The 25,211-nt window shown below is 51.1% G+C and overlaps 2 protein-coding genes across 2 annotated transcripts; both read right to left on the reverse strand.

The window, feature by feature from the left end:
* Window positions 1-689: 689 nt before the first annotated feature.
* LOC120838865 (neutral amino acid transporter A-like) lies at window positions 690-995 on the reverse strand. The gene has a single exon (XM_040208968.1). It carries the CDS (start codon window positions 993-995, stop codon window positions 690-692), a length of 306 nt encoding a protein of 101 aa, XP_040064902.1.
* A 13,963-nt stretch (window positions 996-14,958) lies between these two features.
* Window positions 14,959-21,081, reverse strand: LOC120838864. The gene has a single exon (XM_040208967.1). The coding sequence runs from the start codon at window positions 21,079-21,081 to the stop codon at window positions 14,959-14,961; it is 6,123 nt and encodes a 2,040-aa protein (XP_040064901.1).
* Window positions 21,082-25,211: the final 4,130 nt, after the last annotated feature.

Here is a 25,211-nt window from a genome sequence, read left to right on the forward strand (position 1 = left end):
TTGTTCTGGCTGCGAGTTGAGGAGAAAAACGCTGCTCGTTTTATTTTTTATGCGACTACCATTGCACGATGAGAAAAGCTAACGCTTATTTCATGGTTTGTCAACGTCGGACTAAAGACGCTTTACACACGCGCCAGGTTAGAACCGCCATTGTTGTTGTCTTACTCAGATACTGAGCCCCTGAAACGGGCGTTTTGCGAGCCTCCGCAAAGGCCAAAGCTGGGGACAAAGTAGAATCAAGCGTGCCAATAACCTGGCCTGCAAGGGTAACGATGACGTGAAGTAGACGAAATAAGAGGAAACTAAAACTGAAAGTCAGTTGGGGCGGCGCCCATGAGCAGCTGCTGTAAAGCGTCTATAGATTAGCGCAGTTGTGGAACTCTCGCAGATGGTGTACGTACTTACCTCGCCCTCTTCAGCCCGCCTTCCGTCCTCGAAAGCGCTCTATAGATTTTCGTTTCAAAACTGTGTGTTCTATAAAGTGCGCTGAAAGGCCACCTAGACGCTGCGCTTCAAGACATACGTATTTGATAAAACACACTGCAGTTATCATAGCAGCTATCCTTAAAACAATGGCGCGTTGAGCGACGGGACGAGGACCGTGGAGGAAAGGTTGGGGGGAGGGGGGGGGAACACTGCTCGTGAAAGCAGCGTTGACGGGAAGCTTCGTAAGTGAGCTAATCTTTGCCTCACCTCATGAGGTCGTAGAGCATATCGACTGTCCCGTTTCGAGTCGGGTCTAGAAGCTCCTTTTGGTCTCCCGTGGCGGCAAGCTCGACCGAGTGTCCCGGCTGCATGAACAGCGCCACGAGCACTGAGACTCCTTGGGCCATCAGCTTGGTGAGCAGGCCGTAAACGAGCGCCCGGCGTCCGACGCGGACGGCCAGCGGAAGGTCCATGGAGCCCATGGTGGCGATGACGCTCGATGTCATCAGCGGTAGCACGGCTTCCTGGAGCATCCGAGTGAGGAGCTCACCCGGGAACTTCAGGTACATCAGCTGGGCCCGCCGGGGGAAACAAGCTGAGGCTCGCGAACCCAAGCTGCGCCTAGTATACAGCAGGTCGCACGGCTCGTTTTTCTACGTGGCCTACAAGCGGTCAGTAGAGGGCACAGATTAGCCCCGAGTGCTGCGTCAACGTTTGGATGTGTTCTTGATCAGTGAACACGAGTCCCCAGCCGCATGCTAACGTCGAACAAGTCACGTACAAGCGGCCAGCCACTCTGGTCACTTTTAGGTGGCGCAGTTAGCCCAGCGCTACGGCCTTGCTATCTTGAAAAATGTTGAACCCGCACGATCCCCGAATTCGCTGGTATATTGCCATTTATTTTAAAATAGCGCGAAAAAGGGCGGGACAAAAAGACGAAGAAGCACACAGGACAAGCGCTAACTGGCAACTCAAGTTTATTGAATGCTTCCAACTTTGCTATCGCCGTGCATGCGCGTAATCTGGTCTCAACAAAAACATGACGTTCCGCCAAATCAATAGATATAGCCCGCCCAACGCATATTCAAAAGGTTAGCGAAACAGCTACATCACCCTTTCGCAGAATCCGAACGCGGAAAGGAAAAAGTGCCTTGTTAATATTTAGAAGCTAGATAGTGTTAATAAAACTATACTCTTTCGGTTGCATATACACGGATGCGACGCTGACGCAAATGTTTTTGTCGCAAGCATGTATATTTGCCGCCTTCGGCAACTCTCTTTCGAACTTTGTTGCGTCCCTCCGCCTGCGCACCGTGCAGCATGGGGGAACAACCACAATGTTGGAAGCATTCAATAAACTTGAGTTGCCAGTTAGCGCTTGTCCTGTGTGCTTCTTTGTCTTTTTGGCCCTTCCTTTGTGCGCTATTTTAATATGAATGGCAATTACCAACTTGCCCACCAGACCAAGCTTTTACAATACATTTGGTATACTGCCCCCGCAATAGCCTGCCAAGTGAAAACTGAAACGTCCGCGAACCTGTGCCTAACAAAACGGATAAAAGCAAAATATTTCCTCTCGATGCAAAGGTTGTAGCTTTGCAGCCAGAATAAATATTTTGCATCCAGAGGAAATATTTTGCATCTTGTAGCACGTCCAGCACGCCGCTGCTGGACGTGCTTGAACGCATGAAGCACCAGGAAAAACGCAAGGCTTGCAAACGTTCACTGGACGCGATATTTGTGGGTGCTGTTTAGAGCGCATGCTCAGAAGTATGTCACATTAATAGGTTGCTAAGAGCGGCAATCTTGATGGTGTGGAATGCAAGTAGCAAAACAATTGTGGGCAGTTTGATACTTTAGACCCATGTTACGGATAAAAAAACCAGAACGCGAATGGTAAAAAAAAAAAAAAAAAACGCATTTTTTGTGTAATAGGTTGCCCACACTAGCGAGAAAACGCGCGTGGCACGCCGATCGCGGGAAGACGCGTCCCGCATCCTGAAGACCACACCAGATAGAGTTCTGCCGCCGCGAATGTCGCGTGACAGCACAGGAGGCCTCGCGCACTCTTGAAGCATTCGAGCGAACGCATGATTTCCCGCAAGATCTCGAGGATTCTCGAGGCAATCGGACGGGCGAGGGACGCTTTTGCTCGCCGAAGATCGAGTCATGACGCGATCAGCGCGCCGCGCGCGTTTTCTCGCTAGTGTGGGCGGCCCTTATTGGCGACGTGAACGATCAAAAGCGTCGCTGCGGTCGGCCCACCACAATTGGCCGAATGCTGACTATGACGTCAGCAAAGGATTTCTCATCGACGCAAATAAGAGGAATGTAAGAACTTCAACTTTGACGGTGTTGGCAGTGTTGCTTTGAGAGCGCTATGATTTCAGGCTTTCACCATGCTCATTACAAACACCATCGAACTTCTTGTTCACAAGGTAATGACGTCACGAAAGGTAACCAAACGAGGGCGCCACCGAAACATCTCGCCGCTAGTAGCCTAGTTCACATGCAGCGGTTTTGGCCCTAGAGCGGCGCGATTTCTGCCGTCGCGGCGCTCTGGCCAGCCCCAGCGGTTGAGCGGCACGAGCGCCGCGACGGCAGAAATCGCGCAGCTCTAGGGCCAAAACCGCTGCATGTGAAACACGCTTAAGGCTCGTCAAATTACGAGGCGCTGGAGAAATGCAGCTTTCTGCGTTAAGTCCTTATTTAGAACTCTTTTTTTTCGCCTTCCGCCCATTAAAAAGCATGCGGGAAGGGCCTCAGAAGGCACCTGGTATAGGGCCGCCCACACTAGCGAGAAAACGCGCGTGGCACGCCGATCGCGGCAAGTAACAAAATGTCGCCGAAGCACAGTCAGCGCCACGAGCGCGTGCAGAGACACGCCCTTTATCTTCCCGCTTAACCGATTTATCGGCGCGCCGGGCGCGTTTTCTCGCTAGTGTGGGTGGCCCTTATCGCTGCGCCCCAGCGTTCTTCCGCAACATGAAGTTCGTCTGCTTTCCTCGCGGTCACCATGGCAACGAACGCCGAATGAATGGAAGCACGCACAATACCGCCGCGTGAAGCCAGCAGCAGCTGACGCCATTTTACGAACGCCGTCTGCTAGCAAAAGCCGAACGCGGTGCGTCAGATCAACCGCCTTTGCCGGTGCGCCGCTGGCAAAGACGGCGAAGCTGAGACACGCCAACGGCGATAGAGCAAGCAACAGCACCGCGGGACAACGGCAACGGCAGCATTTATTGGGATCAAAGGAGCGAAATAAGTAAGGACGATTTTTTTTTAATCATAACACGCGATATCCAAGTTGGGGCCACATACCTTTGCCGGGTCTTTCCTGCGAACTTTTTACAGAGACTCGGGGTGCCGCATTCAGAAAACAGCTCCGTTTGCAAAATATGGGGGTCCTGAAAAGGGCCGTTTAGACAGCTACCCAGAACCTATGCGGAGGGCAAGTTCGTCTGCTCCTTGCGCAGGGGGTAGCGGTGACGTCAGAACGCCGGGCCCTGATTGGCTGATCGAGCCCCCCTATCTGAGCGTCGTCTGCTTCTTTGCAACGTCGTCTGCTCGCAACGTCGTCTGCGTCTGTCTTACGTTTCCTGCGACTTTCGGAAGTGCAGAGGCCAGATTCACGAAACGATCTTACGCCAAAAATGTGCGTAAGACAAAACTTAAGAACAAATTCGTATTCACGAAACGAAATTTTCGTAAGTTTTGCGCAGGTTACGGCGAAATCCTACGACAGCTCCGAAGCTGTCTTACGCACTTCTTACGATCAAGTCAGCATGGCCGACAGCGTCGCGGTCGCGACGACCCACGGACGTTTATTTTTCTACGTGAGCTTCTCACGCGTCCTGACTTCAAGCAGCAAACAAAAAAAAGTAAAAATTACTTGAAACAGAGCACGACGAACAAGAACGCTGGATCCACAGACACCGGGGAAAAGCTCCAACGGCGACGATTCCACCGAACGCGACCAAACGAGCTGGGCAGTTAGGCCTAGCAGGCACTCCGCGACTCGGCGACCGTCTGCCCACGACCGGCTGACGTGCTGAATGGAATATGCCCGCGCGACCCTTGTGAACCCTTCCCGTGTTATACTTTGATCGCTGACCTCAATTTTAGATTAAGAGGTCAATTTCTTCCTCTTGTTATCTCCTTGTTTCCCGAGGCAACGGTGACTCTCGCCGGTGAAAAAGCGGCGAATCTCCGACAGACGCAGGAAAGGTAAAGCAGCCATCGCTTTGACTAGCAGACGTAAAGCAGACGACGTTAACTGCGCCAGCCCGCCGGCGCCGTTAAAGAGTGAGGGGTCGTATTTGGGAGGGAACTTGCGGACACTAAGCAAACAAACCTCGGCGCCCCGGGACACCTCGCCAGTGAGTCCTTTGACTTCCCTCCTTGATGCGCGTCTGCTAGTTGTTAGACGAAAACAACGTACCGCTCGAGTTATTTCGACTGCCCTCCCTTAAAGGCCAAGTCGAGTTCGCTCCGAAAATCGCAGGAAAGGTAAGACAGACGCAGACGATGTTTCGAGCAGACGACGTTGCAAAGGAGCAGACGACGCTCAATAGGGGGTCGCGATCAGCCAATCAGGACTCGGCGTTCTGACGTCACCGCTACTTCCTTTCTCATGCGCAGAAGACAAAAATGAGCCCACTTGCGAGGCGTATAATTGACGCAACGATCATTTGACAAGCGGTAGGAGCTTAAAGGCCGGTTCTCACATGCAGCGAAGCGCTGATGTAGCGCTCCTCACGTGCCATCAGCTACTTATCGTATGCCATGAGCAACAGTTTTGACGGTGCGATACAAAGCTGGTGAACGCTGCCGTCAGCACGCGCTTAGCGCGAGGTTAGCGCTATGCTTGTAGCGCTCCGCTGCATGTGTGAACGGGCCTTGAGTCTTCTTTATGCAGGCAGGCGGGCGACGGGCTCAGCGTAGCGGATCACTCGAAGTCACCGGGGCCGTCAGAATCCTCGCCCTGTCTGCGTCGGGGCTCTAGATTTTGGCGGCCGCGGCGACGAACGACTGAAATCTATCAGTGTTTCCGCGCGCCTTCTCTCTCCTCCAAAACATGAACTTTGCAAGGTGACCAGTGAAATGGTGGCTCTCGCGCTGTCCAGATGGAAGAGAATTTTTGACGTGGGCCCAGGTGCCCTCCACCGTATTGGTGTGCGCACCAGTGTTCGGGTCGACAAAGGGCAGCTTGTGGTTAACGGTGAGGTGCGTGAAGCGAGCGTCATCTGCAAGCTTGCGATAGCCAGCCCAACAGTCAGTGATTATTCTTGTTCCAGGGCGGACCCACTCGGCTATTAGCCCTTGCAGGGTTTTAGCGTCAAGGGTCTCCACGGAAACAAGAAAGCAGCACCCGCTGCCACACTCCACACCGCCGACAACCCACTGGCCAGGCCTTAAATACCCGCAATGGTACTTTCGCCACCCGAACATACTCTCATCCAGGGACGGATGCAGGAATGTCTGGAGAGGGGGGGGGGGGGGGGGGGGGGGGGGGGGGAGTCAGGTGTTGGTAAAGGGGTATTCACACGAGGGAGAAATCCCGGGGATTTCTCCCCGGCACGCGCTCATCACGAGATGAAAACGCGAGGCTTTTGCACATCGCAAAGCCTGACGTTTTCGTCGTGGGATGCGCGTGCCGGGGAGAAATCCCCGGGATTTCTCCCTCGTGTGAATGCCCCTTAAGCGTACCATATGTTTAGAGCCCCCCCCCCCCCCCCTTCGCCCGTTTCGACGCCCTAAATTTTTACACATGTAGAAATGAAGAGAGGGGGCGAGGGCAGGACATCCGGACCCCCCCCCTCTAAATCCGCCTCTGCTCTCGTCTACTTCTACAGTCACGCCTTCGCCGCCGATCATCTCTGAAAGCGTAAAGACGGCATTTACCCCAACCTCCCGACAAAAGATTGCCCAATCAGTTAATGTCTTACTTGGGGCGTCAGTCTCCCGCTGAACCACGGCGCACGGTAGGGTCTGGCACCAGAGGTAGATAATTTTCATGAGTTGGGGAAGCGTCAGGTTCGATCCCTCGAAAAAGGAACCGCTCCGTACCGAGACCTCTCCCCGGCACTGAAACTTGATCGGCTTCTTCTTGGGCGCCTCACAAGTCATCCACATACCCGACCTCCACGAGTATAGCCATGCGCAGATCTAGCGCGGACCTGCAGCATCATCGCAGCTTCGCACTGTGGGCACGCGCAAGAACCCAGGAGGAGGCCCATGCCCTGAAGCTAATTAATTGCTTCAAGAGGGTCTTTGATGGCGTCATGAAGACGGCACAAGTTAAACACCATGGCACTGTGATGCTCGCCTCTGAAAGCAGAGCTGCGCGCATCTTTGCATTTAGTATTTTTATTTGATCCGCCATTTTATACCTCGTGACACAATTCTAGCAAACTAATTGGTTAATCGGTCGAAATACACCATCACGCGACAAAACAAACGCCAATCGTATGACCAGAACGGTTGCCACGGTCGGCATCGTTACAAAGAAGAGTACAGTCAGACCCAACAACAACAACAAAATGAACTAACAAAGTGAATAAAAAAGTAAAAATAACATATAAGAAGGGAGCCGTTCTCGGGCGGCGTGTTCTTTGATGAGAGGTGTTGCTCACGATGTTCCTTGTTTGTGCTATACCGTTGAGGATGCCACGACAGTTATTTGAAGCTGATTGGAACGAAGGAGGGAGAGAGTCTTGGCGTCAGAATTCGACGTAGTCGAAAAGAAAAGAAAAGTAAGAATGCACAATATATACCGTACTGCAAGACCGTTATACTCCGCACTCGGCGAGGTCACATGACGCCGCCGACGACCGTTAGGCTATTTATTTTGTTTCTTTGGATTTTTTCATCGCGACGACTACTTCACCGTGGATGAGAGTTTCCAGCGGAGGCCCGGCAATTTTTACTAATTATTGTTATTGTCGTTTGAAGGGCACCCTTCCTATGCTGCTTCGTTCCTGTCGCCATAAAAATATTCTTTCTTTTTAGATTATAGGCGCGAAAAATCCACACTGACTAGGGCCTGAGTAACAGCACCGAGATGTTGGCCGAGACTCTGCACTGCTCAGGCCCTAGTCCGTATGGAATTTTCGCGCCTACAATCTAAAAAGAAAGAATGGCATACACACACATATCACGCCCACGCACTGAAAGTTAGTCCAGAAGTCCAGTCTCCCCGACGTGTTTTTGTAGCGCTTTCAAAACGATACACTGATACCGCCAAGTGTCTCCGGCCCAGGATTTTGGTGACATTAAATGGTCTATGGCCCAGCAGTTGCAGCGTTTGTCTCATGTCGTCTCGTTAGGTGCTCTATTTCATGCAGGCACGCAAAAGATGCCAATAACAAAGATAAATAATTGGACTACTTAATTATTGGACTAATTGTATTGAACTAATTGTATCCACAACCAATCCGACCGTAAACTCAACTTTTTTTTTTTTTTTATACGTGGCGCTAACTTTTCCCGCCCATATTTTTATGGCGTCAGGAACGAAGACGAAGCAGCACAGGAAGAGTGCCCTTCAAACGACAATAATAATAATTATTAAAAACTGTCAGACCTCCGCTGGAAACACTGGGGCAAGGTGGAGTAGTCGTCGCGATAAGAATCTAATGAAACAAAATAAATAGCCTAACGGTCCTAGGCGGCGTCATGAGGCCTTGCCGAGTGCGGAGTATTACGGACTTGGCAGTACGGTATATATTGTGCACTCTTACTTTTCATTTAGACTACGTCGAATTCTGACGCCAAACCCCCCCCCCCCCCCCCCTCCTTCGTTCCGACGCATTGTTTGTTGTTGAATTAACAAATCAGCTTCAAATAAGGGTCATCGCATCCTCTAGGATAAAGAAACAAAAAAAAACAAGGAACGTTACGAGCAGCACCTCTCATCAAAGAACACGCCGCCCGAGAACGGCTCCCTTCTTATCTTTTTTTTAATCACTTTGTTTCTTCATTTTGCTGGGTCCGACTGCTGTCTTTGTAACGATGCCTACCGTGGCATCGCGTGTCATGGTTCAAATAATTTCTCTTGTTTATTTTGCGCCTTTGATCCCAATAAATGCCGCCGTTGCAGTCGTTCCGCGGTGCTGTTGCTTGCTCTATCGCCGTCGGCGTGTCTCAGCTTCGTCGTCTTTGCTCCGCGCGGTTGATCTGACACACAGCGTTCGGCTTTGGCTAGCAGACGGCGTTCGTAAAATAGCGTCAGTAGTTGCTGGCTTCACGCGGCTGAGCCGTACGTGCTTCCATTCATTCGGCGTTCCTTGCCATAGTGGCGGCGAGGAAAGCAGACGAACTTTATGTTGCGGAAGAATGCGGCGGCGCAGCGATACGAGGTGCGTGCCGAGGCCCTTCCCGCGTGCTTTTCAATGGGTGGTAGGCAAACAAAAAGAGTTCGAAATAAGGACTTAACGCAGAAGGCTGCATTTCTCCAGCGCCTTATAATTTGACGAGCCTTGTACGAAAAGCATGTTTTTAGACCGGAGTTTGGAGATAGTTTCTTTTACAACAACATGGGTCTAAAGTATCAATGTGCCCCGTCAGCACGTGCTCAACAGCATCGAGCTCTGCTATGGCCGCCGGTGAATGCCACATATTGTTCCGCTTTACCTTAAACTTATGTTGTAATCACACCCTTTAATCGACATTAAGGTATTAAGAATGAATAAAAAAATAAAAAAAATTGGAAGACGCCATTTTTCACACATGGCAATGTGTGCACACCGAGCTTCCGCTAACGGTACACACCCTGCTTGTCTGACATACCTGTCTGGGAGTCCACGGCTTGGAGGAGGCGTAGCGGAATACGAGGCCCACGACCATGCTCCCAAGCACAGACACGGCTATGGCGATGTTGAACATGTTCTCGTAGACAGTTCCCCCGCCGTGACTCTCCTCCACGTGGACGCTGGGCATCTCCACGGCGGGGCCTATGGACGCCACGGACCGCCTGCTCGTATTTCCGGCCTTGGGGCTGCCTCTGGAACCTTTGTCGGGTACAGTGGCATCGCTTTCTTCGAGCGCCTTTCCGCTAGGGCCACCCAGGGGACTGCCGCCTTTAGATCGCATACCGTCACCACCAGTGATCTAGTAAGGTTGGTCACCACGTCGTTTTTCTCCTTCTCCCTGCCTGCTTCTACTTCTTTGGTCTGTCTCTGAAGTAGTTTAGAAATTAAGTGCCGCCGCCACGACCGCCAGCGATCGCCCCAACGACAAAAAAAAAAACGAAAAAAGAAAAAAAAAAGCGACAAGCTCATTGAGGTTTGTGTAGTGCTGACTGCTGATTCATCGTACGACAAAGGTGAATGATGTAAAACGCAACGTAGGTTTGCCAGCGTTTTGCAAAACTAATTCGTTTCGTTGAAAATTTAATTTGTGGAATTCGTTAACGCCTTGAAACTTTGACGGGGACTGCGTTGCGAACGCAGGCTTCACGCCAGTGTTTTCTACAGTGTGTACTTTGCCTGAATGCATATAAAGACAGAAACACTGCCTATATGGTGCATAAAATAAAGAAAAATTCGCTTATCGTGATCATGTTGACTATCTACTGAGTGCTGTTGATAGTAGTGGCGTAGCCAGGAACTTTTAAGGGGGTGAGGGTGGAGGGGGGTTGAGGGGGCTGGGATGTTCATGACTTGGGGTGCGGATGGGGGATGGTGTCAAAATTTGTTTCTATATTCTAGGGCCTGTCGGATTTGGGGAAGGGGGCGGGGTCGAAGCCCCATAAGCCCTCCCCCTCGCCCCCCCCCCCCCCCATGGCTTTGCCATTAGATGATACCATAAGGGCAGCATCCTACATTCCCAGGCTGCCATAAGCAAGTGCATAGCCATTGAGCTCATACCAGAATGACAAGATAGTTGCTGACATTCTTCACGTTACGTAGCGGTTCTTTTTTTAGTACATATGCTCGTTTTTCCTTCACACATCTACTCTGCTTCCGCTTGTCGTTTATGCTTGATGATGATAACTCAACTGTGCGTATTTGCTCTGCATTGCAAGCAAATGAAAAAAAAAATCCAGCTCACACTATTCTTTAATTTCAATGAGTTACTCTCACTTTTGAAACGACAATCTATTGAATTGGTATGATAAACTTTACATTAAACACACGTGTGTTGATTATAGGACAATTTTATCTTTATTATTTTTCTTGGTCACGGAGATGACGACCATCCACAAGATTGCACTGGCTGAATTTTTCGTCTACAGTGGGTAACAATGTTACCATACTCTGTCAGACTAAACTCCTGGATCGCTAGGTTGGACATTTGAGAAAAGGTACATGGAAGTGACGTAATGGAAAGGAGGAACGTATCCTAGCAACACTCACGTGGCGGCTCTGCCCACTTTGACGCCGCTACGTCATCGTAAACTTGACACCTGTCACCCGTTTGAGCGACGTTCGGAGCCAACTCCCGACGAGCGGAAGGAGCTACGCATTCCCTGAGGCGTCACTGCGCGCGGGATACGAAGTAGGATTTACTGCGATGCGGGGAGCAGTTCCTGCGTTTAGTGAAGGAACGGCAACCAATCCTGTGCGTCGCTGGTTGTCGCATCTGTTCTAGTACAGGTAAAAGTATTGAAAAAAAATTAAACCTTTTGGGCGTTGTTAAAACAAACCGCTTTTTTGTGTCCTTTTGCAATACATTTAAGAATTATTTGGAGAGAAAGTTGTTCCAATATTATGCGGGATGTGCGCCACGCGCCTTCTTCAAACCAAAATGTCGAACCACGAGGAGCCGGGGGTGCCGGGGGCAGCGGAGGGGTCGGCGGAACCAACGGGGAGCGCGCGAGTGAAGGCTGCTTTAGTCAGAAACAATTTTTTTATCTTTCGAGAACTTGCTATTGCTGTGCTCAAATAAGAATGTTTGGCGCAACCTCTGTGATAATTCTTTCAAAGTGGTCCAGTGTTTATATGGTGGTATGCTAGTCAGAGAATATATATATATTTTTTTTCCTTTCGAAATTTAACTATTGTGCTCAAATAAGACCAGAGTGTTCAACAAGATATCTGTGATATATACTTCAGATTGCCCAATTGTTTACATGGTTCCAGTCGATGCTCAGTTTTACTTCCAAGAATGGAATATTACATTCCATTTTATCACACTTTTATTCATGAAGTCACAGGTTTTTCTTTAAGAAATAAAGCAATTTTCAAAACAAACTACATGTGCACTGTCTTGAGATAACCCAATCACCTAACTTTGATGAAGTACCATAAAAGAGATAATAAAATGGAGCAGAAGGCAAGACGCTTTGAAGCATTTGTAAAATGAAACAATGTCCATGACAACAATATCCCTGGTTCAATCAGCAACTAAGAAAGCAATCTCTGCAAAAGCAAGCCTTTCTTTCTAGAGGTACTCTAAATTAATTCTGAGTTCTTTGCAGGGGCAATCCAGATGACCTGTTGGTCTGGCAACTAAACCACCGAACCTTTTCTGTCACTGTCGACTGCGTCTCGTGCCTTCTGATCATAAAAATAAAAAAAGGCTGTATCGATTTCACCGCGATGCACTCGACACGGATCTGGAGGCAGCACGTTGGCTGTGCGACAAACTTCACAAGGTGTAGGAGCTGAAGAGAGTATGTAGCTTGTGGGCGGCCATGACTGTGGAGCAGGAAGCGAAGTGTGCACTTTACGGCTTCCACGGGGAGGGCTTCACTGAGGGCAAGGATGTGACGGGGTCCTTGGTGGTCAGGACCTCAGTCGTGGTGGCGAGAGGTTCGCTGTCGCTGGCGGCGCCCATGCTGGGCACCACCGCGGCGAGGGCGCTGAGGGGCTTCCCGACGGTGTCCCTGGTGGTCGGGACTACCGACGTGGCGGCGGACCCCTTGCGTGTGGCGCTCCGCACGGGCACGTCTGCGGCGGGTTCCGAACCGGGCGACAAGGCGCTGCCTCAGAGCCTTCTCCCTGTCCGAGAGGCCGACCGGAAGGCCGACCGGAGGGTCGGCAGGAGCCAGCCTCTCGGGAGCCGATGCTGACCTCTCCGAGCTCGGCTCAGAACCGTCCGAGCTCGGCTCAGACTCCAACTCTGACTCTTCAGGGTCGGAGTCTGACTCCCGTTCTGGCTCGCTCGATGCAAGGCAGATGTTGTGGAGCACTGCACATGCCGAAATAATGGCGGTGACTGTTGAAGGGTGGTAATACAGAGCCCGGTGCCTTTGCAGACACCGGAATCTGTTTTTCTACAGCCCGATGCAGCGCTCCACAACAGACCTGATCGAGGAATGCGCCTTATTAAACCGGCCGCAAGCGGTGGAGGTCGCGTGGTTCCCGGGGACTGGGGTGATGAGCCAAGGCTCCAAGGGGTAGCCGCTGTCACCTGCACATGTAGAGGATGGAACATATTACATTCTTCACTTTTTAAAATAAAAGGCAAGAAAACAGCAAAAACAGCTGTGTGCAACTATGTCAATTATAATGTAACTTAAGTGTGATTTAAAACTGTGTTAATATTTCTGCACTACAGTATCAGTTTACATTATGATTAATTAGCACCAGCTTGCTTGCAAACTCCCTGTTATTTTATGTAACTATGTGTTTTCCTGGTGGGTTGTATGGGATGTGTGCACGGTTCCTTAGGGGTGCTGTGTTGTATGCAAGTGCATTTTTAGGGCCTTGCATCCGACAGATAAAAGCTCTGTTGCTTTTGGGAGTGTGGCCGTGACCTTAGGCACGGGCAGAGCAGAACACGCTGGCCTTGTCTTTGGCAAGCAAGGGGATAAGGCGCCAGTTCGACGAACCTCTTTCCTAATCCTGGGTGGAGTTGGAGATGGGGAAAAGAGAGGGGGTGGTTAGATTGGAAAGGAGTCAGGTCCTGTTGGGACACGGAGGGTCTAATAGGAGGAGCTATATAGGCAGACCGAAGAAGAAGGGTCAGGGAAAAGAATCCAGTGTGTGGGACAGAGACGACCCGAGGACAGATTTGGCGAGCCCCAAGTGGCCAAGGAGGAATTGATCCCATTCCGTACAAACTGGCGACCGTCAAAGCGACCAGGCGAGCCCCCAGGGATCAGTGAAAGAGCTCCAACCTCATGCAAAAACCAACCAGCAAGAGGGTATAGGCAGACAGTAACAGTGAGTGGGCCGAACCGGACAGCGACTCGCACTGCGGTCGCATGCCTTGCGTAGTCTATCACTGTCGTGAAATTGTTGTAGTGTGGCTTTCGTAGCCTGCAGAGTGTGAGAGTTATGTGGACATAAATAGAGATTAATTGCCAAACTTTGGGTGTTGTCTCACTTCAAGGATTTCCAGCAACTGTGTCTGTGTGCCTCACAACAAGCACAGTACGTGTGGTACTGTGGCTTTCAAGCAGTGGGAGCCACCGTGTGCGTAAGGAATGAATTTAGTATGCTCACCAAGCAGGAACCGGCCGTCGCGTGGCAGCTGCCCTTGCTCGAGTTGGTTTCGGAGCCAGGAAAATTGCCACACGAAGGAGTCGTGCACCGACCCGGGATACCGTGGGCATACCTCGGCATTCTCACTCATGAGTGCGGTCACTCACGATCACTCACGCTCACCATCAGATTTGAGGTGATCGTGAGTGAGGCCGCGAGTCTCGAAAAATTGTGATTGTGAGTGTGAGTGTGATCGTGAGGTACGTGAACTTATGAGTGTGAGTGTGAGCGTGAGTCCTGAGAACTGATGAGTGTGAGTCTGATCGCGAGTGTGATCGCGAGTTCTGAGAACTAATGAGTGTGAGTGAGAGTGTGAGCCCTACGAACTCATGAACGTGAGTTTGACCGTGAGTGTGATTGTTAGTTCTTAAAACTCTTGAGTGTGTGTGTGAGCTTGAGCGCTAAGTGAAGTACTCATGAGTGTGAGTTTTGAGGTCTCTTGAGTGTGATTGTGAGTTTCGAGGCTCATGAGCATGAGCCTGAATCAAGACGTGAGTCTTTGGGTGGATATGAGTCCGGTGATCGCATTAGTCTGCGTGATGGCGTGAGCCTGAGGACCATGGCCAGGATGAGTCCCGGTGAGCGCTGGTATATTCTTAGTTGGGTTGGTCACGTGAGCTCCCGGGCCGTCTTAGTGGGCGAGGAGACTCTCGCTTCGCAAGTACTGCGTGGGGTTCGGGCCTTCAGAGTTGGTTTGGGTGTCGCTCGCGCTCCTTCGCCATGTGAACGCGCCGGTTCCTGTGGAGGGCGGAGGAGGGGGTATTCTGATTCCATGGCGCGCCTTAGAGCGACCACTCCTCAGATAGCGAACGACTGGATGTCATAGAAAAACTGTACTTTTATATCCATAACAACCACCGTAAAAGACGGTGCTTCGTAGTAGCGCGTTACATGGTGATCCCAGATCGAATGAGTCCAAAACAAAAAAGGAAGAAAAACACACACGGCACAGACTGATGCCAACGCGATGCGGCTAACCCTAGCAAGTCCAAACTCAACTAGATTGCAGTAACACCACACTCCCCGTCTGGTATCACGAGATACCACTATGACACCATAACGCAAAGTTTACAAACTGGACACGCACTGAAGTTTTGGATCAGTCTTCTTTTGAGATGAGAAGGACAGTCTCAGTGACTGGCCGTCGGAAAGTTTTTAGTTCTCCTCTGGTCGCCGTCTTGATCTCGACTTTCCGTACTTTTCCGTCCGCACTCGGGAAAGTGTTCACAATCACACCCATAGGCCACTCGTTGCGGTGAACCTGTTTGTCCCTTAGGAGCACAATGTCACCCTCCTTGAGGTCTCGACGGCTATCCTGCCACTTGCGACGGCTCTGAAGCGTTGTCAGGAACTCACGTCGCCAACGGTGCCAAAAGGAGTCTGCCAACCACTGCACTTGACGCCACTGACTTCTGTAGAGATCCTTGACGTTGAACTCGCTGGGTGGTAACGTGTCTCCACCAACCTTCTGGGTAAGGAGTGTAGACGGAGACAAGATGTCCCAGCATTCCGGATCCATCGAAACAGGAACAAGAGGTCTAGCATTTATGATTGCTGAAACTTCTGCCAAAAATGTCACCAGAACTTCATGGCTGAGACGGCTCGGTCCGTGTTCCAACAACATGGAATCCAAAATACGACGTGCGATTCCGATCATCCGCTCCCAAGCTCCTCCAAAGTGGGAAGAATGAGGAGGGTTGAACACCCAACTGCAATTTTGGCTTGAAAGGAATGCTTGTACTTTGTCGTTGTCGAGACCACTAGTTCTCAGGTTGAGCTCTGAACATGCTCCGACGAAATTGGTTCCACAGTCGGATCGCAGCTGTTTCGCAGGTCCTCTGAGTGCGAAAAATCTCCTGAGAGCGTTAATAAAACTTGAAGCATCCATGGACTCTATGACTTCAATGTGGACCGCCCGAATGCTCATGCACGTAAACAGCACAGCCCACCGTTTGCTGCTGGCTTCTCCACCTCTAGTTCGACGTGCAGTCACGTTCCATGGTCCAAAAACGTCAACCCCCACATATGTGAATGCGGGTTCTGTACTGAGTCGATCAACTGGCAAGTCTGCCATCTTCTGGTCCAGCTGTCTTCCTCGCAGTCTGCAGCACATGACGCACCCGTGTATGTACGACGCTATGCAGCGTTTTGCTCCGATGATCCAGAAACCTGCGGATCTGATTGCTCCCTCAGTAATGTGTCGACCTTGGTGCTTGATCTGCTCATGGTAGTACCTTACAAGCAGCAAGGCGACGTGGTGTTTACCAGGTATGATTAGAGGTCTCCGCTCCTCTTGACTCAGCTGTGCGTTGTTGAGGCGACCACCGACTCTCAGCAAGCCCTTGTCATCAATACGAGGATCCAGTTTCCAAAGTGGACTTGATTTCTGGACTCCTTTCCCCTGTGACAAACACTCGAGCTCATTTGCATATGCTTCTAGTTGGACGGAGCGAATGACGAGATTCTTTGCAAGAGACAAATGCTCGACAGATAGCTGTCCTGCTTGAAGGCAGCCACGTGGCAGGTCAGCTTCGTCGGCTCGAGAAGGGCACCGAAAGTTGCCAGCAGCACGTATGAGGTATGCCACTGCACGCATCAGTCTAGGCCAGCTTGAAAAACGACTGAAACGATTAGTCCCGAGTCCATTTGTGGTCACACTGGTGGCTGAGACGCTTGCTTCGGGCCGGATTTCGGCATCAGTGTTTGGGTCCATCAGCTCAAACTCGTTCTGCAAGACGCATGAAGACTCTTCTTGACGATTTAAGAACTCTGGACCAGTCAGCCAAGCCGTCTCCTGTAGCCGGGCTGCGGGCACGAATCTTGTAGCAAGATCTGCAGGATTTGCATCGGTCCGAACGTAATGCCATTGTTCTGGTTGTGTAGATTTTCTGATGCGTTCGACCCTGTTGCCGACATACACGTAAAATCTTCTTGTTTGGTTGTGTATGTAGCCCAAAACCACCTTGCTGTCGGTGTAGAAATGCACCACATCTAGTTGTGTGTCTATTTCTTTCTGAATGAGCTCTGCCAGCTCCACAGCCAGCACCGCACCGCACAGTTCGAGCCTTGGAATGGTGTGTTGTGGACGCGGTGCTAGCTTAGCCTTGCCCATTATAAAGCCGACATGACACGCACCATCCGAGTCTGTGGCTCTCAGATACGCCACAGCTGCTACAGCCTTGGTCGAGGCGTCTGAGAAGATGTGCACTTCCTTCTGCTGAGCTGTGCTAAGTGAAACGGCCGCATAAGTGCGAGGCACTTCTAGCTGCTCGAAAGCCTGAAGGGAATCCTTCCAGTTCTCCCACTCTTTCCTCTTGTTTTCAGGAAGTGGGGAATCCCACTCGCAGGTTTCTGTGACGAGTTCTCGTAGGAGAGACTTCCCTTGTATGGTAACTGGAGCCACGAATCCAAATGGGTCGTACACGCTGTTCACCATTGACAAGACACCACGCCGGGTGAATGGTGTGTCCTGAACTGGAACCCTGAAGGTGAAGACGTCCTTCTTTACGTCCCAGCAAATTCCAAGACTGCGTTGGATTGGTGGAATGTCGTGACTCAGGTCGAGTTCCCTTAGATCTTTTGTGTGGTCCTCCTTGGGGAAAGCTTCCATCACTCTGCTGCTGTTTGATACTATCTTGTGAAGCCTTAGGTTACAAACTGCCAACATTTGTTGCGTGCGTTTCACCAGGTCGATGACACCATCTGCCGTAGGGAGAGATTTCAACCCGTCGTCTACGTAGAAGTTCTTTTCGACGAACTCCCTGGCATCTTTGCCGAATTCTTCCTCTCCTTCCTGTGCTGTCTTCCGGAGTCCATATGTAGCCACTGCTGGTGATGGACTGTTACCAAAGACATGCACTCTCATCCGATATTCCACCACTTTGTCGTGGATGTCATTGTTGCGAAACCACAAGAACCTCAGGTAGTTTCGATGGTCTTCTCGTACCAGGAAGCAGTAGAACATCTGCTGAATGTCCACTGTGACAGCGAAGCAGTCTTTCCTAAAACGAATCAGGACGCCCAGCAGGTTGTTGGTCAAGTCTGGTCCTGTGAGAAGAACATTGTTCAGAGAAGTTCCCTTGAACTGAGCACTTGAGTCGAACACGACCCTGGTTTCGCCTGGTTTGCGTGGGTGATACACACCAAAGATTGGAAGATACCAGCATTCCTCTTCTTCTCTTAGCGGTGGGGCTTCTTCTGCGTGGCCATTCCTGAACATCTTGTTCATGAATGTCGCAAAATGCTCCTTCATCTCTGGTCGCTTCTGCAGTGTGCGTCGCAGTGATGCAAGACGAGACTGTGCAAGCTCCTTATTATTAGGAAGCCGAGGTCTTGGCACGCGGAAAGGAAGAGGGGCTACCCAACTGCATGACTCATCTTTGAAGACTTCATTGTCCATGATGTTTAGGAATTTTCTGTCCTCCACCGATGGAGCTGGTTGGTCATCGTCCTTTGTCGTCTGGAACAACGTGTCTGTCGTTTCTTCGACGGAGTAGTCTTTGATGGGTACACCTTGGGTAGGTGGTACATGCTGGGTTGGATTGATGGGATCAGTGAATTTCTCCTTGACGAGAAAATGGTTGCGGCATGGTTCAAAAAGGGAGGGTCGTCCATTTTTGAGCACATTTGTCTTGAAGTTGGTGACACAGTCCGGCTTGCGTGTGCGACCTAGGCAGACGTCTCCTATGATCACCCATCCTAGGTCTAGTCGTTGAGCGAAGGGCGCATCAGGAGGCCCATTGCACTGCTGACGCACCTTGTGGACTCTCAGGATGTCTCTTCCCAGTAGAAGCAGAATCTGAGCTTCCGTATCCAATGGCGGTATGAGGCTCTCTATAGCCTTTAGATGTGGGTGATGACGTGCAGCGTCTGGTGTCGGAATCTCGTTCCTGTTGTTGATCATCTGATTGCATTCAATTAGGGTTGGGAGAGATAGTTTCACGCTGCCATCAATATTTGCAACCAGAAACCCAGAGGCTCTCCTTCCTGTCGTTTCTGCTGTTCCAGCACATGTCTTGAGAGTATATGGCGAACTCTCTCCCTGGACATCAAAGAGGTTGAAGAATTCTGTCCTTGCCAGTGACCTATTGCTTTGGTCGTCCAAGATGGCATACATTCTCACAGCCTTTTGAGGTGTGCTTGAGTGACACACACTCACCAAACAAATCTTGGAACAGGACCTTCCACCGTAACCTTCCCCACACACCTCGGTGCACTTGGAAGATACGTCAGGTGATAGTCCGTGATGAATGGTGTCGTCTTCAGGATCCTGTCCGAGGCTCGAAGACAAAGGTTTGGAACTGTCCGGGTGAAGCGCTCTGGTATGTTCAGTGCTGTCACAGTCGTCACACTTGATCACAACTTTACAGTCCCTTGCGAGGTGGTTTGTAGAGGAGCAACACCTGAAGCAGATCCCAAATTGTTTCAGCAGAGACTTGCGTTCTTGCAGTGGTTTCTCTCTGAACACACGGCACTTTCGTAGAGGGTGAGGTTTCTTGTGAAGCGGGCACTGTCTGTTAGGGTCCTCCATCCTCTCGGCTGTGGCTGGCAAATAATGGTCGACGGCTCCTGGAGTAACGTCGGTCGCATGGACTGAAACGGGCGTGTTTCTGAAGCCTTCTCTTGACGTGACCTTCTCATTCTTTGGGAACCTCGGAAAGGTGCTTCCCGTTGTGCCGAAAGCAAAGCTCGGGTCGTTCCGCATCCTGGCCTGGTCTCGGACAAACTTCGAGAAGAAAGAGAAAGGGGGAAAAGAGACGTGATGATCTTCTTTGTACCTTGAGCCTTTCGAGATCCACATCTCTTGGAGACGGTGTGGCAACTTCTCTGCGATGGGGTTCACCCCTCTTGCCGTATCCAAATAGCCGAGTCCTGTCAAGTGGGGATCAGCTTTTGCGGCTTCCAGTTCCAGAAGCAGATCTCCCAGTTCCCGTAGTTTGTGAGTGTCTTTGTCGGAGAATTTAGGAAAGCTTCCGATCCTCTTGAAGAGCGCATCTTCTATTACTTCGGGTCGCCCGTAGCAGTCCTCCAGTCTTTCCCAGACTATCTCTAACCCCGCCGCGGGGTTGTCGACATGTACTGAACGCAGCCTCTTTGCATAGACCGAAGACTCACGGCCCAGCCAGTTCACGAGAAGATCTAACTCTTCATTTGCCGTAACTTCCAGAGTTTGCACCATACTTTTGAATGTGGCTTTCCATACTCTGTAATTCTCGGGGTGATCATCAAACTTGACGAGTCCTGTGCTGACCAAATCTCGACGGACCAGGTATTTCAGCACACCACTCAATTCTGGAGCAACCTGCTCAGCAGGCAGTTCGTTTGAGCCATCGTGGACGGCCGCCTGGTTGTGCACATAGTCTACAGTGCGCTGAGCACGGACTTCTGATACATCTGAGATGGTTCGGTCGGAGCGATGCTCCCCGCCGTGCTGTTCTGCAGCCGCTTGCAGGATTTCTGCTTGAACTTCCATAGCAGCCGCTTCCCTTTCCAGCTGTAGGATCTGTAACTCAGCGTCTAGTTCTGCTTTTCTGCGCTCGTTAGCCGCAGCCGCACTCTTCTCCTTTTCTTCGAGCCTTGCTCTTTCGAGTTTCATGGCCACTTCCTTTCTGGTGAAAGAAGCACGAGTGCGCGCCGCTGCAGCCTCGGCGCGTGCCCTCGTTGCAGCCGTGCTTGTCGTGGTCGCAATCGAGTGTTCCGAACGCGTCGACCCTCCAGAACGTCTCGAGCCGTGAAGTCGTGGCCCGGCAGACTTCGACGAGTGCTCCGAGTTAGCGTGTTCCGAGTCCCGAGACTTCGTGGCGCGGTCGGGCGTCTTTCCGGTGTCCATCAAGGCTTTCTGAACCGCGCGAGCTCTGTCGCGATCCGTTGTCTTCTGAAGGGCTAGCTCTAGCTGGCTTTGTTCCGCGTTGATCCCCGACAAGTAGGCCACGTAGCGTTCCGACAGCGCTTGGTAACGACCGTACTCTTTTCGGATACGGCCCGTCGCCGCTTGCTGCGTTTCGGCGTTTGTAGCCTGTTCAACTTCCCGAAGATCGTTTGCGATGCGCTCCCAGACGCAGTCGAGCTTTTGACGTTGCTCGTCCCGGTTCGCTTCGTAATTAAGCAAGGCCTTCTGCGACAACGTTTTTTTTCTTCGCGGTCTCGAGTCTTGTGGCGGTTGATCCTTTATGGCGTTCTCACTCACGTGACCAGCCGCCGAGTCCCCGTCCGAAGGGTCCATCTCGTCCAAGCTTCCGTGGCGGCGTCCCGCGTTCGAGTTCGAGCTGAACCGAGGTGGCGAGGCCTAACGTTCCGACGCGCTCACTTGGCGTTCACCGTCTTTTACTATTCTGATTCCATGGCGCGCCTTAGAGCGACCACTCCTCAGATAGCGAACGACTGGATGTCATAGAAAAACTGTACTTTTATATCCATAACAACCACCGTAAAAGACGGTGCTTCGTAGTAGCGCGTTACATGGTGATCCCAGATCGAATGAGTCCAAAACAAAAAAGGAAGAAAAACACACACGGCACAGACTGATGCCAACGCGATGCGGCTAACCCTAGCAAGTCCAAACTCAACTAGATTGCAGTAACACCACAGGGGGGGGGGGGGGGGAGGGGTGCTTGTTCTTGCAGGCTCCTCCCTGCCAGCGCCCTCCGCAATGTCTCAACCAGCTTTAGAGGGCAGAGGGGGTATGAGGAAGGGGGGGGGGGGGGTCGCTTTTGTCTCTCCTCGGCGTTCGCTCTTCGCTTCACGGCAGACTGCGAGACGCCAACGGACTGACGGCGCCTCGAGGCGGCGCGGTAACGTCGGAGTTGGGGAAGCGCTCCAAACGGCTAGCGCTCCTCTCTCTGTGGCATAGAAAGGTTCGTGTGTATTTCGGTTCTTGTTGTCAAGTTGGTGTCAGTGGGCACAGAATTTTATGATTGCGTCAACTATAACGTTCGCACAGCTGCAATAAAATTAAATGACTCGCATGATCCTCATCAGCACCCGGAATTTCATTTCTCTGCGCACCTCAACGTACCTTTCGCAATGAGTCATCAATCAGGAAGTACGACAAAGGCGGTGTCATGATCGATCGAAGCTTTGAGTGAGGTCTTTCACAATGTGCGATACCATGCTTTTAAGTGTTGTTTGGGGCAAAATGGCGCAAGTGCAGGACAGCCAGCCGGCAATGGCCAGGCGGCGCCACGAGAGTGCTGCATTCGGCGACACAAGCGGAGGGGTCTCTCTTAATGGGTCGGCCAGTGGCTAGTCTGCCCGTCGGGCCGTGGCAAGCGGCGGCGAACCCGATTTCAGCAGTGCACGTGCGCGCCATGTCCCTTTTTATTTTATGCGGTTTTTTAAGACCATCGGGAGCCTTGATAGGTCCAAGTGTTGAGAGCATAATCTGAAGCTATCATTTGGACACCTGTTTGAACTGTCTTCGTGCGCTTGCGGCGTCGCTCTATAATAATCGCCGCCCGATCGGTCTGTGATTCGCTCGTCTCCCAGGAAGTGACACAACGCAAAGAGAAGGCAGCGAATAGGTTTACTGTACTTCCCGGTTGCCCGTCTTCGAGAGCCGGCAGCCCGGACCCGCCGACCCTAGTTGTCGCCCGTCGTTCATAGCTGGCAGTCGGAGTCCGTGTCCACGCCTGCGGATCGTCCTTCCCACGCACTGCGTACGCTAGCTGTTCCGGGCTATCACAGCTAGAGTTTCGCTGCAGAACCACTCCTGGACCGCCATGGACTAGGCCGTTAAGGCCAGGCTCGCCGTTTCCGCCGGTCCTGATCCGAAGCTCGCTGGTGGAACGCTCCTGGGACCGACATGGGCCGGACCAGCCAGAACGGCTCTATCGTTCCTGCCCGGCCCCAGCCTCGTGCAGAACGCTCTTCCTCTTTCCTCGCCGGCTGGCCCCCGCTCGCGCCTCGCTCGACCGTCCTCTTCTTCTCCCGGCGCCCCCACGACACTAGAATAAAATTTGGGTAATTAGAACCAAACTCTCCGTGCTAAAGAACAGTGCACAAGTCTGGCGACAGGATATGAGAAGGATATTTACGCTTCGCATGAGCGTTTCCCAGAAAAAAAGTGAGCATCCTGTTTTCCACACGCCGTCACATTTGTTACCAGACTCAGCATTAAATTTGGTAGCCGAAACAAACAAAAATTTGTTCTACGAAAATCCACTATTTAATAACTTGCATGCTTAAAAGGTTTTGGTTGCAACCGCGCGTGCCGAACGGCGCGCGCGGTCGCAACCAAATGCACGCCTACAACTACGAGTACCGGAACAGGTCGAAGGGCATCTCGCTTGAAGACCTGATCGCCTGATTCTCGACGTCAAAGCTAAGCAACAATCGGCCCAATTTTTCCTACTGTATTTCTCTAAATGGTTGTCTCAGAGACTCGTAAAAAAACTAGTATAAATACGTTATTTTGCAAAAGGAGTCTGTCAGACCACTTTCCAAGCCTGCACATCTATTTTCGTTCACTTCAACAATTAATGTAAAATTCACTGACATGATGCATCGCACTCCAGTAATCCACTTTGTCGCCATGTCGCTTCCCAAGATCTTAAAAGGAAGCGGTAAAGTCTGACGCTTGGGTCACCTGCACGGCCGTGGCAGTCTTTCACGCAGCAGTAGCGGCGTTTATTTTTGGGGAAAACTCTAGGCTTAGGGGAGATGTCACAGGAACCCGGAAAGGTCATAGAGACGTGAAGTTGAGACTTAATTTTATGAAAAAACAGTTCCAAAAAGGCTCACGCCGATCCAAAATGCCACGTTCACTCGTGGTTTCTAAATGCGCCCGCCCACAGTCCTCGCGACCCAGGCCGTCCTGGACTATTCAAGTTGTTTTATTTTTCAGTCGCTAGATGGCGCAACGTGTCGTGCCAACTTCCAAGCTGCATTGCTGGTTGCCTATGGGCACACTTAGCAAACTGTGGAAGCTACGACTCAGTGGGCCAATTAGAGCGTCGCATTGAGACAGGTGGCATCCAGAATGGACGCCTGTGAGACGCTGCCATGGGGAGGCACTCACTTGATCGAATGACGTTTTAGCGAACGCCCACGTTTCATCGAACGACACTTTAGCGAATAGTCAGACGCCGCGAAGCGGCGTTTTCGGGCGGCCCAAGTGAGTTCATATTTTTGTAATGAGTTGCCGTAGACTGTCGCCGCGAAGCGGCGTAAAGCGCAGCGCGACGGATGGGTTAACGCGCGCCCCCGTTATTCGCTAAAACGACCATTCGCTCAAATGTCGCCGTTCGCTAAAATGTCATTCGCTCTTCTGATATGGACCCGCTGACGGAGGCCCGCAGTGGCCGCAACGTCGCGGCGCCTGCCCCACGGCCGGGGTGCCGGCGCGCCGGCTGGACGCGACTCCGAGGCGCCAATTGCCCGGGCTTCTCGGGCTTCGTGCGTGACGCTGTGCTCCCCTTGGCCGTTGTTTATTCATGTTTCTTTTTTACGTTGTTATGGTCTAATGCATAGGTGCTCAGAGTGAGGCAAGAATTTCTTGTAAAACAAAAATAATATATCTGATAACCAACTTTTTACAATTCAATTCTGAAACACTTCTTAACGTTGGAAGGCATATGACACATATCGCGATGATTCAAGCCCGTAATGAATTTTTACAATGGTGTAGCGGACGGCAAGATTGATCAGCGGTTTGTTGAATGAACACTTGTTAACCGAGCGACAAAGAATCTGTCTCGAACAGATGGTTACAGAAAGGCCGCCAATTTGATAATTATGCAACATAAATTATAATATATCTTGTGAATTTGCAACTAAATGTCCGGAGAAACCGTTTGTCATCATTTCCGCGAGTTATGAAAAAAAAAAGACACTCAACTTCAATTTCCCGAATGTGCTGCTAATTTCCGGGAACTTAATGCGCGAAATAATGCTAAATATTGCATTTAAAAAAACCGCCAAGTTCGATTTTGATATGGGGCGGACATTGTGCCCGGGAAGACACCTTCGATATTTTATTTTACAATTAGAATAGGATTCAGGCAATGTTGACAGAGTCATAACCTGTAGTGACGCTTGTGTGCCGAACAAATCACTTAATACCCCGCCAGTATTCGTACCCGTGGCGACACCTCGAAAAGGCGAGGAGACCGATTTTCCGCGACGTTCAAGCGTATACCATCAGAGTAGGCTCGTAAAGGCCGGTTCACACATCTGCGTTCCGAGCTACAGGAACGACAGAAACGACACGAACGACATGACACCGGGACAACCGTGACACATGATTGCTTGACAAAGCTGCTCATTGCATTATCTGCCACGCTCTGTAATACGAACATAATCGTCCCCTTTGTCATGTCGTTCGTGTTGTTTTTGTCGTTTCTGTCGCTCGAAACG

The sequence above is a fragment of the Ixodes scapularis genome, unplaced genomic scaffold (assembly GCF_016920785.2).
Source record: "Ixodes scapularis isolate PalLabHiFi unplaced genomic scaffold, ASM1692078v2 PGA_scaffold2__306_contigs__length_199485367, whole genome shotgun sequence".
Lineage (NCBI taxonomy): Eukaryota > Metazoa > Arthropoda > Arachnida > Ixodida > Ixodidae > Ixodes > Ixodes scapularis.

Coding starts and splice junctions, on each gene's coding strand:
- LOC120838865 (XM_040208968.1), bottom strand. CDS start 995: ATGTACCTGAAGTTCCCGGGTGAGCTCCTCACTCGGATGCTCCAGGAA.
- LOC120838864 (XM_040208967.1), bottom strand. CDS start 21,081: ATGGACCCTTCGGACGGGGACTCGGCGGCTGGTCACGTGAGTGAGAAC.